The sequence below is a fragment of the Mandrillus leucophaeus genome, unplaced genomic scaffold (genome assembly GCF_000951045.1).
Source record: "Mandrillus leucophaeus isolate KB7577 unplaced genomic scaffold, Mleu.le_1.0 Scaffold292, whole genome shotgun sequence".
Taxonomy (NCBI): Eukaryota; Metazoa; Chordata; class Mammalia; order Primates; family Cercopithecidae; genus Mandrillus; species Mandrillus leucophaeus.
The window spans coordinates 996,752-1,014,272 of NW_012103054.1; the positions used below are offsets into that span (position 1 = coordinate 996,752).

The following is a 17,521-nucleotide window of genomic DNA, read 5'->3' on the forward strand; positions in this document are numbered from 1 at the left end:
TTTGGAGACGGAGTCTGGCCCTGTTGCCCAGGCTCAAGTACAGTGGCACAATCTCTGCTCACTGCAACCTCCACCTCCTGAGTTCAAGTGATTCTCCTGCCTCAGCCTCCCAAGTAGCTGGGACTACAGGCGCCCACCACCATGCCCAACTAATTGTTGTATTTGTAGTAAAGGTGGGGTTTCACTGTATTGGCCAGGCTGGTCTTGAAATCCTGATCTCAAATGATCCATCCACTTCGGCCTCCCAAAGTGCTGGGATTACAGGCACAAGTCACCATGCCCAGCCAAAATATTTCTTAAATGTATCCAATCCAATAGAAGTTATGACCACTATATGATAATTTGTATCAAGAATGTTGCTTTTTCTCTTACATTCTAGTAGCAGTTTGTTGAAAAACAGGATCCCTTTGTAAATATCAGTAAATATTTTCTTAATGCTCAAAGTTATCCATGAGTTTTCCTTTTCTTTTCTAGACAGATTGTTGAAGGTCTTGATTCCTAGTTTAGAAAGTTAGTAGATGTTGACCTCTTTCATTGTGTAGTGTATGTGAAGAAATACAGTTTATATGACATCAGGTTCATATATACCTTATAAATGAAGTTGAATATTTGAGAAATGACATTTATACCTACCCACTAGTATAACACTCTAAAATTTTCAATTGAATTCAATCCAATTCATTAATAATTAAATACTGTTAATGCCCCACTACTTTCACAGAATTTTCAGGTTGAAAAACACTGCTCTAATCAGTAGTCATTGAAAATTCAAGTAATGGCACAATAAATGAGATAAATCAAATCTTGTCACATAAGACATTTGATAAACTTGCTAAAGAAAGATAAATTTTTCATCCTTATTGTATGAAAAGTCCTGGGGTTTGCGATACGTTTGCACATTCTTTGTTTCCCTTCTTCCCAGCTTTTCAGCCTCCTCTCCCTGTCTTCCCACAGAAAACCACACTCTTTGGCAGCAGCCTCTTGAAACGTGAAAGACTGTAAGAAAGATGTATAGATAGACTGCCTTCATTCTGTGCACCTTAAAGCTTTACAGCTAGAGAAGCAAGTTGTAGCCTAAAGCTTGTCTGTTTATGAGCACATTCAGGTGACTGCCGTGATAATGAAATTGCCGATACACTGCTCAGAGCTGCTTGGGTAACCATTCTTTTATTATCAGGACGGCAAACACGGTTTATAAGATCAAAGTGGACACCTCCTACAAGTTACATTTATTACAGGAGGCTAAAGTGTCCACATTCCTAGGAATCAATAAGACTTAAGGCAGAAAGATAGTAATATGCAATAGATGAATGCAATTTTTGACAGTTCAACAACCACCTAAGTAGGTGACAGAAACAAGAGGTAACCTAGTTCTGAAAGTTACCAATTCTGCCAGTTCTGTGGTTAAGCAAGGCGCTTGATATTGTAATAGCCACAGTCAGAGTCAGCCTGACAAAAATTTTGACTGTCAATACAGGCACTGAGAATGCTTTTAGAATTGTCTCCACTGCAGATTCCTCTGATAGCATTTTGATCCCACTGTTTCAGGAAGCAGGACCCCTACTCTGCGATCACAGTGCAAATAAAGTTAAGGTCATCATAACCAGTCACTATCACGGCATTTGGGAAGCCAGCCTGGGTGAGTTCCAGCCCTTAAAACATGGTACTTTCGCATTGTAGTGGCCTAACTGTGGCTCTTCTGCTGTGGACCGGCATCTAATAACAGTTCTACCATGGTTAAGGCCTTTTGTACTCCTCTCCACATGCATGTTGTAAAAATTTTTTACATTTAAAATGTTTTAAATTTATTTTCTTTTCTCATCTATATTTTAAACTGACATATAAAAGTTGTATATATTTATGATGTACGACATGATGTTTTGAAATATGTACACATTGTGGAATGGCTAAATCAAGCTAATTAACATATGCATCACCTCACACCCTTGTCACTCGTCCCACCTTAAGCCCCTCTCTGTCAAGATTTTCAGATGGTTACCTTCAGAGAAGTCTGAAGAGCATCTCTCAGCTAAGCCCACTTCAAATGCTTATTAGAAACGCTTTTGCTTAGATTACTAAAAAGCTTTTCTAGTAGTTTTGAATATCTGTGAAATTTTGGCCAAAGCATTTGAGGAAGTAATAAAGGTCCTTTATTATTTCTTTTCAAAAACTCTCCAGTAAGTGGAGAGTCAAAAGAGGCTGAACTCCAGAAGCTCTGGATATTTAATGAGAGCGCTTTATTTTACAAAAGAAACGACTTCTCTAGCGTGGTATCAAGCTAACGTCTTCTGAAATTCCCTTTGCTTCCCCAGGAGTTCATTTTTCTAAAGACTAGAAGTGTAGGAAACATTTTCCTGATAATTTTGAAATGTTATTGTAATTTAAACTGTTAGTGTCAGAGAAGTGGTTTTTGTACTCAGTAGCTTCTTTACTGCAAGCTTTTAAGCCCATATTATTGATGAAAAGACAACAATATTTAATGCATTTTAAATGGACTCAGAGTGTGCAAAGCTTGATCACAGATATATCTATTTTTCTTGTACTAAGAAAAACATATATAATAGTTTTTAAATAACAATTTTAATGATGTCAAAGGGTACAGTATGAAGAATAGATATATAGTATGCCTTGGGTTATCTCTGGGCTAACTGTTGGAAAAAGTTTACCATTTACTATGAATGGTCTTGATAGTCTGTCAAACTAAACTATACATATTTTTTTCTTTTTCTTTAAATGCATATTTCTCATGTCCACACTGTAAAAATGGGATGTTGTTTGGTAGAAATTAATCATTAGATCTTTGCTGTACCTTCTCTGTACATTATGTACTTAAATTAGGGGCAGGATTATCAAAGATAATTGACTCTGGATATATCACTTGGATTGAATTCCCCATGTTTCAGTTGTGGGAACACCTGCTTAGGAGCACGCTTCCATTATAGGTAAACAATTTCCAACAGGGTGTAGAAAGTAGGCTTAAACACTGGTTCATATTTTATATCAATTTCTAATAAAAGAAAAACAAAATAGTTGTTTTCAGTAATCCTTTAGGGAAAAGTCAAAAGAACAGAGACACCTGAAAATAAGAAAGCGTCTTAGAAGGGAACATGCCTTCCTTCTATATGTATTTTCTGTTTATGCATTTTTGTGGTTCTTTCATCTGTATAGTTTCATGTTTAGCAAAGTTTAAGAAGGAGTGATCCATGAATTCAGCACAGCTTTTAATTTTCTACAGGGTGTAGGTCTGACCTTTCTCTGATGTTTTGCATATTGTTACCACCTGTTTTATTCCATTTGGTTAGAGATAATTGTCTTCTTGAGCCCAGGTTTAACACTGCAATGAGTTACCTGCCCTCACTCCCTTGGCCCCTCCCTTGGCTGCTACTCACTCAAAAGGGTCGCTGGGATCTGCCCTCTGGAGCTCTGGAGGGATGGGGATTCTTTTGTAGTACATTTCCCAGTCGAAGGCTCCTCGCATGGCATCCCCAGCTTGTGCCTCATACCCAAAGTGATTGTGGTCAATGACATCGATCATGGGACACACGATGGTTTTGTGGTTTAGTGCAATTTGGTCTGAAAAATGAAAGCACAAAATAGGAAATGACATGCCTGCCTAGGTCATCTATCATTTTTCAGCAAAGAGAAGCCTATAGTCCCCTACTAATGCATAACGCTTGTAGCCTTGGCTTCCTGTCGTCCTTAGAGCACTTTTCAGGAATCTCTGAATTCTGGACTTAACGTGATGGGACAGCAATTAGGTCCAATAAGAGTTGTTGTATTTTCCTTTAAGAAAGTTATGTCCCAGAGAGACTTGCAGAAGTCCATTTAGCTCTCCCTGTGTCACATTTTTGCTCTGACCTGTCCCCAATCTGTCATTTTATCGTGCATCCAACATGCGCAGAGTATAAACAGTAGTTGTGTTCTTTCAAGCATACTGCTGGAGCCTGCTGAGAAAATACTGGCCTGCTTTCCGGAGGTTCCAGAATGTGAATATTTAACTTCATGGATCTTGTGGCATCTAATCTCATAACAATCATGGTGGCTGCTCTCCTATAAATACTGACAGATCATACATAGAATTCTTTGCTCTCAGGTTTGCCAGAGATTTTTCCAAGTCCTATTTTGCCGCTGTTCTTGGAGCTAAACTCTGTTGATCAAAGCTATACATTTTCTTCCCTCATCATATTTGAAAAAGTATTACGTGATATTATACTACTGCGATGACTTCTACTACTCTTAAATTCTTGAGTAACTACCAAGTGATTTATTCTCATGCTATTCCTAATACTCTTAGCAACGCTGTAGGGTAACTATTATTGTTATCCCCAATTTATGTATGAGGAAGGTAAGATTAGAGAAATTAAATAACTTGTCAAGGGTTATGCAGCTTTTGAGAGCAATAACCAAGATGCAACCTCTGCTTAACAATCCAGTTTCAAACCTGACCTTTCGATTGTTCGATTGTTCTCATGGTAGCAGAGAGGTGATCTGTTTTTTTCAGTTCCAGCACCTTCCTTTCCTATGTGGTTATGGTTATTGTGATGACTTAACAGGTAGCACAGGGCACTGGCATTTGCATCCTTTGGCTTAGCTACAATACCTATCTGTGAGGAAACTTTCTTTCCAAGAATGTAAATTTAGTTAATATTTATTGTAACAGACCACTGCTGTCTAATAGGCAGACCTTCTTGTTATTTGGAAGACCTTTAGATGTGACAATAAACAAATAAAAAACAGATATCATTTAGCACAATTAGGAAGTTTGGTTGTTTCCATATCATATTTTGTTTCCCCAGAGATTGCGGAGTAAATGTAATTTGTTTTGGGGATAAAGTTCCTGCAGTAAGGAAACTGTCTGTTTGCTTCAGAAGTTTGTTTCTCTTAAGCATAGGATAAAAAGCATAAGGTTTTACTGGTTGTAATAATAAGTGGTTTTATTTTGATGACACTGATGAAACAGGGATGGAAACCACAGAATTTTGTGAACACTTTCCCCTCTAGGTCTACATGCCTTTCCATCCATCCATCCATCCATCCATCCATCCATCCATCCATCCGTCCGTCCGTCTGTCCGTCCGTCCGTCCATCCATCCATCCATCCATCCATCCATCCATCCATCCATCCGTCTGTCCATCCATCCATCCATCCATCCATCCATCCATCCATTTATCCATCCAGTCATTCTTTTCATATTTCAACAATTATTTATTGATTAGAAACTATGTGCTAGTCACTTTTTCTAGGTTCTGGGGATACCATGATGAATAACATCACAAACAATTCTGTCTTTAGGAATGAAGCAAAGACAATGAATAAACATAATAAATAGCTAAATTATATAGTGTTTTAAAAGGTGATAAATGAGATGGGAAAAAAATAAAACAGGGGAAGGGGAATGCAGGATACTGGAGTGTGGAAAGGGTTGCGATTTTAGGGCATGGTCCTGGTAAGCCACAGAGAGCCAGAGGTGGGCTTAGTCTTACTTTAGTTTAATTAGCAGATGAAGAGACCCCCCAGCACCATTTCTAGTTAATCTCCACCAAGGGATGGCTAAGCATTTGTTTTTTACCAGGGCAAGCCTTATAATGGCTTGAGATGTCTTTGACAGAGGAGACTGACGTTGCTGGGTCCAGAATATTTTTTATCTCATCCCTGCAGGTATTTTAGTAGTAAAGTTTCAGTGACTTTCTTCAATCAAATTCAGAATCAGGTTGATTTACAAGTTCCTTGACCATCAAGGAGTCCCAAGGTGACCCAAAGAGAATGTGTCTGTTAAAGTAACTGTCAACTTTTCCTTCAAATTTCCTTTTCACTCTTATCCAGCTGTACTAGCTTAGGTTGAAAGCAGCATGACTAATTTTTCATCCAAGGCTTGTTCCTACATTTCAATTTCCAGGGATCAAACAAACAGACTTAATGGGAAATTGAAATTCAGGTATAATCCCGAGGTGAAAAATGAGCCAAGAAACTGTGTGGCTCTGCCTGTTTTTTCATTTTGGATGATGTGTCAAGACACTGATAGAGGAAAATAAAAAAAGATAGTGATCCTGAACTTGAATCATTTCTTATCCATCAGGACTACAGGAAATGAAATACTTTAATGAGAAATGTGAGTTGTGGGTTTCTCTTACTCTTTTTTTTTTCTGTCTTCTTCTTTTTAGTTAGATTCATAGTGAACAATCAGACACTCAATAATTGGCATTTAGGGATTTGCTTTGATTCATAAATAAATTAGGCCTTTTGCTGACTTCCTTGAGTATTCAACACCATATAGGTCAAATTCTGTTTGAGGGAATCTCACTGTTGCTGATGAAGCTCTAAATTGCTGTGTCCTTGGACAAGGTACTTTTAATTAAAGGCTCAGAGGAGTCTCTGACTGCAGGGGCACCGACACATTCTGGTTGATTAGGGTAGCTGGGCAGTCATCTGTGCAGGGGTATGTGGCTGGGCAATGTGGTGGGGGGTGTTGGGTACTGGTTGTTTCCTGTTTTAAATCCTATACAGTTTCCATTGATTTTTCCCCCACATCTTTTACTAATGGAGCTTTGCTGGTTCTTGCTGAAAACCTACACAGTAGTCAATAGCAAACTGTTCTTTCTGAGACAGCTATTGTGAAGGCAGTTGCTAATGACTTTAGTTCCAAGGCCAGGGATATTTTTACAATAAAAGTTGATTTAGCAAAGTCAGAAAGGTGAACACTATGTGTGCACCGACAACTTTTTAGAAGGAGGGGTTTTTTTTTTCAAACTGACTATTTCTTATCTACAACTGGACTTTATATTTTACTTCGTTTTAAAACAAAAGTAATGAAGCTTGAACTGAACCACACGTATGTTTTCTACCTTAAATTACTTTCAGTTCTTTTGTGTATCTAACAGTTCGAGTGTGTTATGACATAATCTTGTTTCCCTCAGCTTAGCCATATTGTGAGCATTTAAGACACAGCACCTGGACAGCTGCGCTGTGTTTAAAGGAATCTCTGTAAATACAGGGAACTGTATATTTAGGGCTATAGGATGGTGCCAGAAGTGGAAAGAATAACAGAAAAGAAACGGCATTATAAATCCTAGAAAATGTCAAGGTGCTTACACTTTAACTGTATTCTGGGGATGAATATTTTTCCTTCCTCTTTTCTTAACAATCCTGTAATACTTGTTCAATGTGTGTGTGTGTGTGTGTGTGTGTGTGTGTGTGTGTGTATTTTAATCTTGCTGTAGTTACAGGACTATAAAAGAGTTTTGGGATACATTTTTCTTTTGGTGTTCACCCAGTGAATTTGACAACGCTAAAGGAGGATATCTAAGATAAATGAAACCTTTTTAAAACTGTAAGTTAGCTTGAAGTTGGTATTATTTAAAATGCCAATTTTATGGTATTATGTAGAATACTGCCTGAAGCAGTTACCTAGAAAACTGTTTTCAGCAGTGGTAAATATAAAATTCAAGGCTTCTACTGGAAACCTTGTAGAAGGGACCTCTAGCATTTGTTGATTGCAAACTAAATAGAAGCAAACCGCTCACTTCCCCTGAGGCATCCCAGGATGGTGCCGTAGCAACCTGTACTCACTGAGGAGTGGGGGCAGCCAGTTCACATTGACCTCGCAGTGGGAGTCCAGGAACGTCAGGACTTCTCCTCTGGCCATAGATGCCCCCAGGAGACGGGTCCTGATGAGTCCTTCTCTTTTCTTGGTGCGAACAATCCTCACTTTGGAAAATCGGGCCATGTATTCTTCCAATTTATCCTTCAGGTGTTCTAGGAAGGAAGTAGAAAATGCTTAGAAAAAACGCCAAACATTAGTTGCAGCTGAATTATTCATGGTTGTTTGTGCGTAGAGAGTATGTGACTGATGAATCCTGGGGTAACATTCTCCTCTCCTTATCTAGATGCGAGATACTAATAAGGTTTTCGCATCCTACAGTTTTCCAAAATGCTTTTTAAACTGCAAATATTGCCCTTTTTTGAACACAAAAGTCACTGACATGCCAGAGGTCTGTTACGCAGTTACTGCTGGTTGACAGCCACAGCGTGTAATCCTAGCCCACACTCCAAAGACGGGCTTCTGCCCTGTGGTCCCTGCTGGGTAAAGTCAGATGAAAATCCTGGAAATGGGCTCTTTCCAACCAAAGAGTTCTTTATAGCAGGGCTTTGCCCAGTATTTTGTGTATTGAAAATAATGCATGTAAAACAACAGGAAAGAAAAATATCTGTCATATCAAGAAGAACCAGATTTTTTCCCCCACAAGTTAATAGCAAACTAGTAAGCAAGTTTAACATCTTGCTTCTGATTTGAAGTGGAAAGATGACTGACTACAGATGAAATACTATACAGTCGTTTGGAACTTACCTATTAAAGATTTGGAAATATTTCTTAGCGATTTAAATTTGGAAATGTTTCTTGCCTAATTAAAAACAAATAGTGGAAACAAAATCAAATCGGATAATTTATTCACAGAATAAAATATTTCCTACTGTCTGTGACAAAATGCATCAAGCTCTCAGTTCTTACTATGTCAGATAAGAGTATTTGCTGCCTTCCTGGGGTCATGTACTTATATGCTTTATATCCTCTGCTTTCATTCTGCTGTATCTAAGACATTATGAGGGTTTTATTGGAATCTCTGACAGGTATAGTCTAATATTCATTGAAGAAGAATCTTAGTATGCATATGCTGTGTATTTTTCACTTTTCAAATGTTCTCGGCATGTCTGTAATCAAAGGCAATATTACGAAGTCTCTTTGCATGATCTGTAGCAATAAGGATTCATGTAGGATTTGTGATTCCTTCCTGCTATCCAATGTAACAGATGTCAGAATTACTCTGTATTGGAGTTTCTCTGTGCATAGAGGTTCATTCTCATTTCTTATTAACTAGTATAGTTTTATAAAATCTTAATTTCCCTTTTTATTGACGGTTCTATGTTTCACATAATGGGTCAATGAAAACAATATTTGGCTTTCTAATTTTCACTGTAAAAGAATACAGATGGGGCCAGGCATGGTGGCTGATACGTGTAATCCCAGAACTTTGGGAGGCAGAGGTGGGAGGATTACCTGATGTCAGGAGTTCAAGACCAGCCTGACCAACATGGTAAAACCCAGTCTTTACTAAAAATTCAAAAATTAGCCAGGCATGGTGGTGGGCACCTGTAATTCCAAATACTTGGGAGACTGAGGCAGGAGAATTGCCTGAACCCGGGAGGCGGAGGTTGCAGTGAGCTGAGATTGTACCGCTGCTCTCCAGCCTGGGCAACAGAGTGAGACTGTGTCTCAAAAAAAACAAAAACAAAAACAAACAAACAAAACAAACAAATACAGATGGAATTTTCCATGAGAGTGTTTTAGCTCAAAATGTGTTCCCCTGTATTTTGTTCTTCATGTAAGTAACAGGGATATGAAGATAAGACTATGAAGAGTAAACTCTTTTTCCAGGGTTGGAATCAGAGTAGGCCTGGGAGGGATGTCTACAATGGTAATACATATGAGTAGGTCATGCAAACTCTTGAAGCCTGAATAGCCTCACCTATAAGACGTAAAGGATTTAGGGGATTGTTTTTTCCTTCTAGAATGTGGTGGACAGTCAAGCTTTGAATTAGGCTTCAGTGAGACTGGTCAGTGTTCATTCAACAAACATTTGTGTATTAAGCCAATAATCGAAGACTAGTAAGTCACTTGTATGTATGAATAAAAACAGCATTTTTATCTGAAGAAATGCCTTTGAATGCTGAGCACAAATGACAAAAAATTTAGAATTTTGTTTTTCCTGGTGAGATTTTGATGATTCATCATCTTGTATCTCTTGCAAATTAAAGGAAGAAGTTTTGGCAAGCCACAGACTATCAAATATGAGTATTTAAGCAGTATTGTGCTCTCTCAACTAAGAGGCAAGTTCTACTGTGTGCCTCTTTGCTCCTGCCCCTCTGCTCAGTGCTCCCCAACACAAGGCTTCCCTTCTCCATTGTGTGTAAGCTGCAAAGAAAGATTCTACGGGCTATAAAACACACTGCATGTGTGTAAAACTGCAGCTTTACTCTCTTGTCAAGGGACTAAAGAAGACGCAAGTGACACCACTGCACAATCAAAGGCAATGACTAAGTGATGAGTGATCAATACAAGGACGTCATTATGTGTCAGCATCTTGAAAGGGCCATGTGCTGTCAGGATTTCCCACAGTAATAAATATTTAAGAAAACTTTATAATTTCATTACTGTAATTTATTTAGATATTGAAATCTTTCTGTATCATCAATTTACAAACAAGTTGCATTCTATATGTTTAATTGTAAATTGGTTGTTTGGACCACAGAAGATATTGTCTCATGGAAGTAGTGTCTCAACAGTCATTGGGGACTAAACAGAGATAATCAATATTTGTTAGGCCTACTAAAATATATTTTTCTCCTTCACTATTCATTTGTCATATGTCACACTATGAGGACTACCTCAGCAGTTCAAGATACATTTACGTTTTTCCTCTCTGACACCCAAGGACTAAAGGGGCCTCTCTTGGGAGAGAGGAGGAGAAATGAGTAATTTCCTATAGCTCCATTACAGGGAGTTGTTCTAGAATATTCTAACTCCCCAGGTCTTCCAAAGTGAGAGTCAAAGGGTTAAGTCACCTGAGAGTGGTTGTCCCAACTTTGGATTTAGACTTTTGTGTTCTTCGGTTTATAGGAAATTCTCTAGAACTCAGTGAGGGTTGTCTCTACATGTTTTCTATTTTTCTGTACACATTTTCTGATACTGCATATTTTTCCTATATCAAAGCCCATTTTAATTTACTAAAAACATTGTATAGTGTGGATTCACTAAGCATAAGGGGTTTGACCCTTCAATATTGTCCATTAGATGTTTAGATCAGTTCTTCTAGTTTGAACTTTATGGTGATAATTAGCTTGCTCTGCCTCAGATAATGATCTGGTTGACTGCACTTTGAGGGGTCCTTTCTCTCTTAGTAGTTCATTGTAACATCTAATTACCCATAACTCACAATGAAGGCAGGTATCATCAGTCTAATTAGCAAATTAAACTCTCATACAAGGGATTTACTGAAGATGGTGGAGATGGCTTTAAATTAAAAACATTTTACCTTTCTTTGGTATGAACAGGGTTTAGATTCATTTCTTTTTTTTTTTTAGTTATTTTAAAACTTTTATTATGGAGAATTTTGAACATACATAAAATTAGATACTATTACTCTTATTTTTAAAAATATCCTCCATCCAGCCCCAACAGCCATTAACCCATGGTTAGTTGCGCCCCATCTATGTGCTAATTCACTCCCCCCATTTCTCCTATTTTGAAGCAAATGTCAGACAAAAGACCATATTTTAGTCAAGGGTTCTCTGGAGAGGGTTTAGATTCATTTCTAAAATGTTATTAACATGATTTAAAACATAATATGCTATTATTTTAATTCAAGTATTGCATTTTTGAAGGTCACTTTTAAACTTCCTTAATTTTAAATAATACCAAGGAAATTTACGGGTTTTATTTATAAGCCAGGCAGATCTGCCTAATGACTTTGAGACATTTGCAAAACTGTTTGTAATTTTTTTGATCCATGGTCCAGACAACCAGTGAATAAACTATTGTTAAAATCCACTGAACGCCAGTAAATCCCGATGACATGGAAAAATGAATACAACTTCAAAAATAGCAGTTTTTGCCAGGGCTTATTGTGTCACTGTGAGGCAATAATGAGATAAAAAGTTGTATAATGAGATAAAAAGTTGTATTCCAACGAAATTTTGACGTCATGTAACTGTGAATACCAAATTTAGCAGTTTCATAGAATGTATTTTCCTCTTTTTTTTCCAGAGATTTCACTTACGTGCCATACATTTATATGGAGACTAACCACTCATTAGTGAATTTAGTGTTTAGGGAAGCAACTAAACACCAAAAATATTAACCTTCAGCAATTTGCATAGTAAAACGAGTCAAAGACATGAGTCCTAGTCCTGTTGCTGACTGGCTGCGTGACTTGGATAAGTCATTTCATACCATATGACCTCATTTTCCTCAGCTATAAGATGAAGGATGTGTGATTGGCTCATCACAATTATTCCTTGTAGTTTCTAATTCTATAATTTCCCTTGTGATATTTTACTTACTGAGTAGACCCAGTCCTCTCAAATCCTTAGTTTTTCCTTTTAAAAGCATCCCAGTCGCTGGTATTTTGGTATTTTCTTTTGACTATGTCTCACTTTGGAAAGAGACAAATCAAAATAAAGTGAACTTGTATCACAGGGTTAGTCAAAAAACAAACTCCAGAGCATTTTCTTTGGTCACTATGGGATCCATCTGATCTTGTACAGTTCACTGTCTATGAGACTGCCACTAATGTCAGAATAATGACTTTGAAGCACTGTTAGTTCATCAAAGATTTAAATCTGTTCAATAAGTTATGCTTATTATGTCAGAAAAATGCAGTCACAGTTTAGAAAGCTTTGAGGGATTGTTCCCAAGGGGGCTGACAAGTGAGTGACCATCAGTATTAGAGAGCCTGGCCAGGACATTGCTAAGTGGAAGACTCACTAAAGGTCATGCCAACAGCTGCCCCAGGCTCAGCAGTTGGTATGGAGGCCCAGCCACTTGTTGCTTAGTTCTTTCTGTTTCCTTTGAATTTCCTAATTTACATCTGAAGGGGAGAGCAAGAGGGGCCAGGAAACACTATTGATCTGGAGATACGGATTTCTGTGTTTAAGTACACACCTATGGTGATGACATTTCTTTGATGTTTATACTTTGGTGTTGGCTGATTGCCATAAGATCATGTAGAGTATGTGCTAGTTATTATGGGTGATACTTAGCTATGAGTTCTGAAATGTAATGGATTATAAATACACAGAAACAAACATATCTAAAATTTTCTGGTTAATCCTTACACAACAAGAATATACTATTAAGTGCAACTCTTATTCTGGGTATTTTGAGGTTTTTACCAGAGTGATAGGAATACTTTACAACTAGAGAATATAAGATATTCTTCAATTTTTTAATCTACTTGGCATATGTCATGTATATATTTTGACAGCAAGTGGAAATGCAAAGGATAACTGTCTACTTAGCAGGCCTATAAAGACATTTTCTATATTCTTTACACAGAAGAAACATACATATTTTAAGTCTCTAGTTAAATTCCAGAAAATTGTCAGTCTCTTCGTGTCCTAGTAGAACACACTAAATCAGTCCCTTTTGATAGCATTTGACTATAGGCATTTCACAATTATCTCTGGAGCACAAAAAAGTCCATCTAAGAAAGGAACAGAATTATTGAAACCATGTTTAATTGCTTCTAGTATGATCTCAGCTGGTTCTATTACTGGATGTCTTATTTCTATTCTTCTAATATGCAAAGCATCGTAAGTTATTTGGGAAATAGCTGGGAAAAACTTAAATAAATAGATAAAATATGTTTTTGCTTATATAAAAAGAAGAAAAGATAGAATTAGAATGTCACCCTTTTGCAACTCCTAATGAATTAATGGATCAACCCATTACAGGCTGCTGACATCACACAAGGAGTGACAATCACTTATTATGTGTTTCTCAATAGGAAGACACATCACCACCTATGAAGTATTCTTGTCAAATGCATTGAATCTGAATTTAATCATTTCTTTAGATAAGTGGTCCCCAACTTTTTTGGCACCAGGGGCCAGTTACATGGAAGGCATTTTTCCATGGGGGCTGGGGAGGGATGGTTTCAGGATGAGACTATTTCACCTCAGATCACCAGGCATTAGATTCTCATAAGGAACACGCAACCTAGATCCTTCACATGTGCAGTTCACAATAGAGTTCGGCTCCTACAAGAACCTAATGCCACTGCTGATCTGACAGGAGGCAGAGCTCAGGTGGTAATGTTTACTCACCTGCTGCTCACCTCCTGCTGTGGCCAGGTTCCTAACAGGCCACACATGGGTACTGGTCTGCTGCCTGGGGCTTAGGGACCCCAGCTTTAGGTCTAACTGTTCTCAGAACAGTCCTAGGATCGGCCTGTTTATTCTTGTTGCCCAATAACGAGATGCTGATGAACTGGGAAAGAGAAGAGTTTATTCCTGTAATTGGGTACAATCCGTACCAGGCCTAGAAAATATTGCCAGACCAACTCAAAATTACAAAGTTTTTCAGAGCTTATATACTATCTGAGCTATATGTCTACATGTTAGTGTGCATTTGTCTAGAAACATAAGTGATGAATTTCTTCTAATCTATAACTAAGGTCTGAATTTTGAAGACCTTCCTCTGGAGCTTCAGTAAATTTACTTAATCTAGATGGTTCTAGGTGCTGGGGGTGATTACCCTTTTTTCCTTTCTTTTTTTTTTTTTTTTTTTGAGATGGAGTTTCACTCTGTTGTGTAGTGGTGTGATCTCAGCTCACTGTAGCCTCCACCTCCCAGGTTCGAGTGATTCTCCTGCCTCAGCCTCCCGAGTAGCTGGGCCTACAACCATGCACCACCATGCCTGGCTAATTTTATTTTATTTTATTTTTAGTAGAGATGGGGTTTCACCGTGTTGGCCACGCTGGTCTCAAACTCCTGACCTCATGTGATACACTCACCTCAGCCTCCCAAAGTGCTGGGATTACAGGTGTGAGCCACTGCATCCGGCCCCCTTATCTTGTCTCCTGTTAAATCATGGAAGTTTGGGGAGTTCCTTCAGACTCTCAATACAATTTGTGAAGGTCTGGGGAGTTTCTTCAGACCCCCAGTAAAAACTTGTTTAATCCTAAACAGTCTGGTTAAGAATACTTTTAATATCTTGTGCTTCAAGGCCCAAGAAAGGCCTAGGCAAAACTCTTGGTGGGCTTTCGTTACATTCCAGCCTTTGTATAAAAGCACTGGCTCTTTCAGCTTTAATATTTAACTTAACCACTTAGCTAGTGTTGAAACTGTTGTTATGGAGGCCTGCCTGTTCAGCTGTTAGTGATACTTGGTCTGCCATATAACTACAGATTTATGGCATATAAAGGGATTGGTGAATATATTAAATGACACAGCAGAAATACAATTGGCAAAATCCAAATGATGGGAAATTCCTCAGGACCAAGGGCTTGATTTTTTACAATAAATAAATTATAAGGAAAAAAAGAAGTGGAAAGGGAATCCTAAATATTAAGAGACACTTAAGAAACATGGCAACCAATTCAGTGGGGAAATATATTTGCTGTTTATTAAGTGGAAATGGATCATCATGAAGGTCATCATCCTTATCATCATATTGAGTAGGCTGAGGAGAAGGAAAAAGAAGAGGAGTTGCTCTTCCTGTCTCACGGGTGGCAGGGACAGAAGAAAATCCATGCATAATAGGACTTGCATAGTTCAAACCCCTGTTGTTCAAGGGGCAACTGTATAGACTTTCAGGATAACTTTGAATGTATAATAGTTCTGGAGAGAATATTAGAAACAAAAGAAACAAAACACCAAGTCTTAATCTAGAACACAGCGCCTCTTTATTCACCATGGCATGGCCCCTTACGGAGTAGTAAACAGCCCCTGACCTAGTGCCCTGTGTGCCTTGTGGAAAGCTTTTTCCCAGGTTTAGGATTGTGCATGGGTGTGTTCTTCTTTCTATGAAAGGCTCATATGTCAAAGGTTATGGGGCAATACCTTATACATAAGGCCCCCAAAATGAAAAAAAGATTATTAGTGCCACCATACATAAAGAAGTTAAGACATTTTTCAGAAAAAAGACAATGTGTAAGAGGTAGGGGGAGAGAGAGAGCTATAGTTGAAAGACTTATTTGTTTTATCATCTTATGTATTCATAGAGCATGCACTCTTAGAATGCATTTGGGAAGAGGCAAATAATAGATTATTCTGCACAAAATATTTTGGCAGTTTGGTAATAGGCTAAACACCACCTATACAAAAAATGTAGCACATCGGCAATGAAGCTTTTATTTCAGCTAATTAATTACAAATTTGATTTGCACATTCATTACTTCATTATTTCAATTTTGAAAAGGTAATAATGCATACTCAATTAGAAAGGAAATATTTGAATTTTATTTTTCCCTTTCCATGGTATTTTCTTAAGAACTATTTAAGAACTGGTTTTGTCTGATGTTTCAATTATATATTTTTTCTTAAGCATTTTATATTTTTCAAAAATAGTTGTAATTAAAGGTCTTCGAAGATTAAATGAAAATGAAGTAATCTGAGTAGAATTTATAGTTTATAATTGTTCTGTTTACATGAATCTAGAATAAGAACTTTGTATTTTCTCCAAATCAGGGAATATAGAATTAACTATAATTCCAAATTATTTTATCTGTATTTTTTTTTTCTGATGACATAACTTTTTCCTCAAAGAAAAAGAAAGATGTAGACGGAAAATGGTTAAAACTCAGAGGTCTGTCTATGAAATACTGTTGCTGCTTTGAACTTACCATAATCAATCCATTTTCATAACAATGGAAATGTCTCTGATTTTTAATCATTCCGTACTTTTATTACATTTAAACATTCTATGCATTGCAGAAGAATAGGCTATATAGATTACAAACTTGATTTGTGCAAAGTGCCTGATAATTCAGTTCAAATGCCCGAATGTAAATATCTTACCATCAGCATTACACAAAGTCGGTGGTTCAGTATTACACTACTTGACCCTAAAAATATTTAAGAATGTTGCCAAAGATACTATTAAGGCTTTACTCAGTAAATGTTACAAAGTAGTTTAATTCTAGGAAAATATACCACATAATGTGTCTTTTAGAGAAAAAAACTCTATACAGATAACATTTGAATCATCAATGTTGACATAGGAGAACAAATCTCTAACTTCTTTTAAATCACTTCTTCATTTCACCCGTTCAGGTTTTCTTTGTTTTGTTGTTTAAAAATTGTGGTAAAATACATGTAATATAAAATTTGCTTTCTTAATGATTTTTAAGTGTTCAGTAGTGTTAAGCATATTCACATCGTTGTGCAATTATCCTCCATAACATTTTCATCTTACAAAACTAAAACCATTACAACAACTCCCTATACCCCTCTGCCCCCATCTTCAGGCAACCATCATTATACCTTCTGCTTTTATAAGTTTGCCTACTCCAGATGACTCATATCTGTGGTATCATACAGTTTGTCTTTATGTGATTGGCTTACTTGTCTCAGTGCAATGTCCTCAAGGTTCATCCATGTTGTAGTATGTGTCAGAATTATCTTTCTTTTAAGGTGGAATGAATATTCCATTGTATTTGTATACCACATGTTGTTTATCCATTCATCAGTTGTTGGGCATTTTGGTTGCTTTCACTTTTTGGCTATTGTGGATAATGCTGCTACGAACATGGGTGTACAAATACCTCTTCAAGAGATTGCTTTCGGTTGTTGTTGTTTTGGCATATACACAGAAGTGGAATAGCTGGATCAAATGGTAATTCTATTGTTAATTCTTTGAGGAACTACCATACTATTTTTCATAGTGACTGCACCATTTTACATTCCCAGCAACGGTACACAAGGATGTCTACTCAGTTTTAACGTCCTTTTGACTCTTCTTGTAAA

The 17,521-nt window shown here is 37.3% G+C and overlaps 1 protein-coding gene across 2 annotated transcripts in view; it reads right to left on the reverse strand.

Annotated features, from left to right (window-relative positions):
- GALNTL6 (polypeptide N-acetylgalactosaminyltransferase-like 6) overlaps nucleotides 1–17,521 on the reverse strand; it is a 1,310,737-nt gene that overhangs the window by 237,762 nt on the left and 1,055,454 nt on the right. For both annotated transcript variants that reach the window (XM_011986093.1, XM_011986094.1), the window contains 2 exons: nucleotides 7,568–7,753; nucleotides 3,390–3,573 (listed from right to left, as the gene is read on the reverse strand). In XM_011986093.1, the coding sequence (XP_011841483.1) occupies nucleotides 3,390–3,573; nucleotides 7,568–7,753 (370 nt within the window). The remainder of the gene's footprint in view (nucleotides 1–3,389; nucleotides 3,574–7,567; nucleotides 7,754–17,521) is intronic.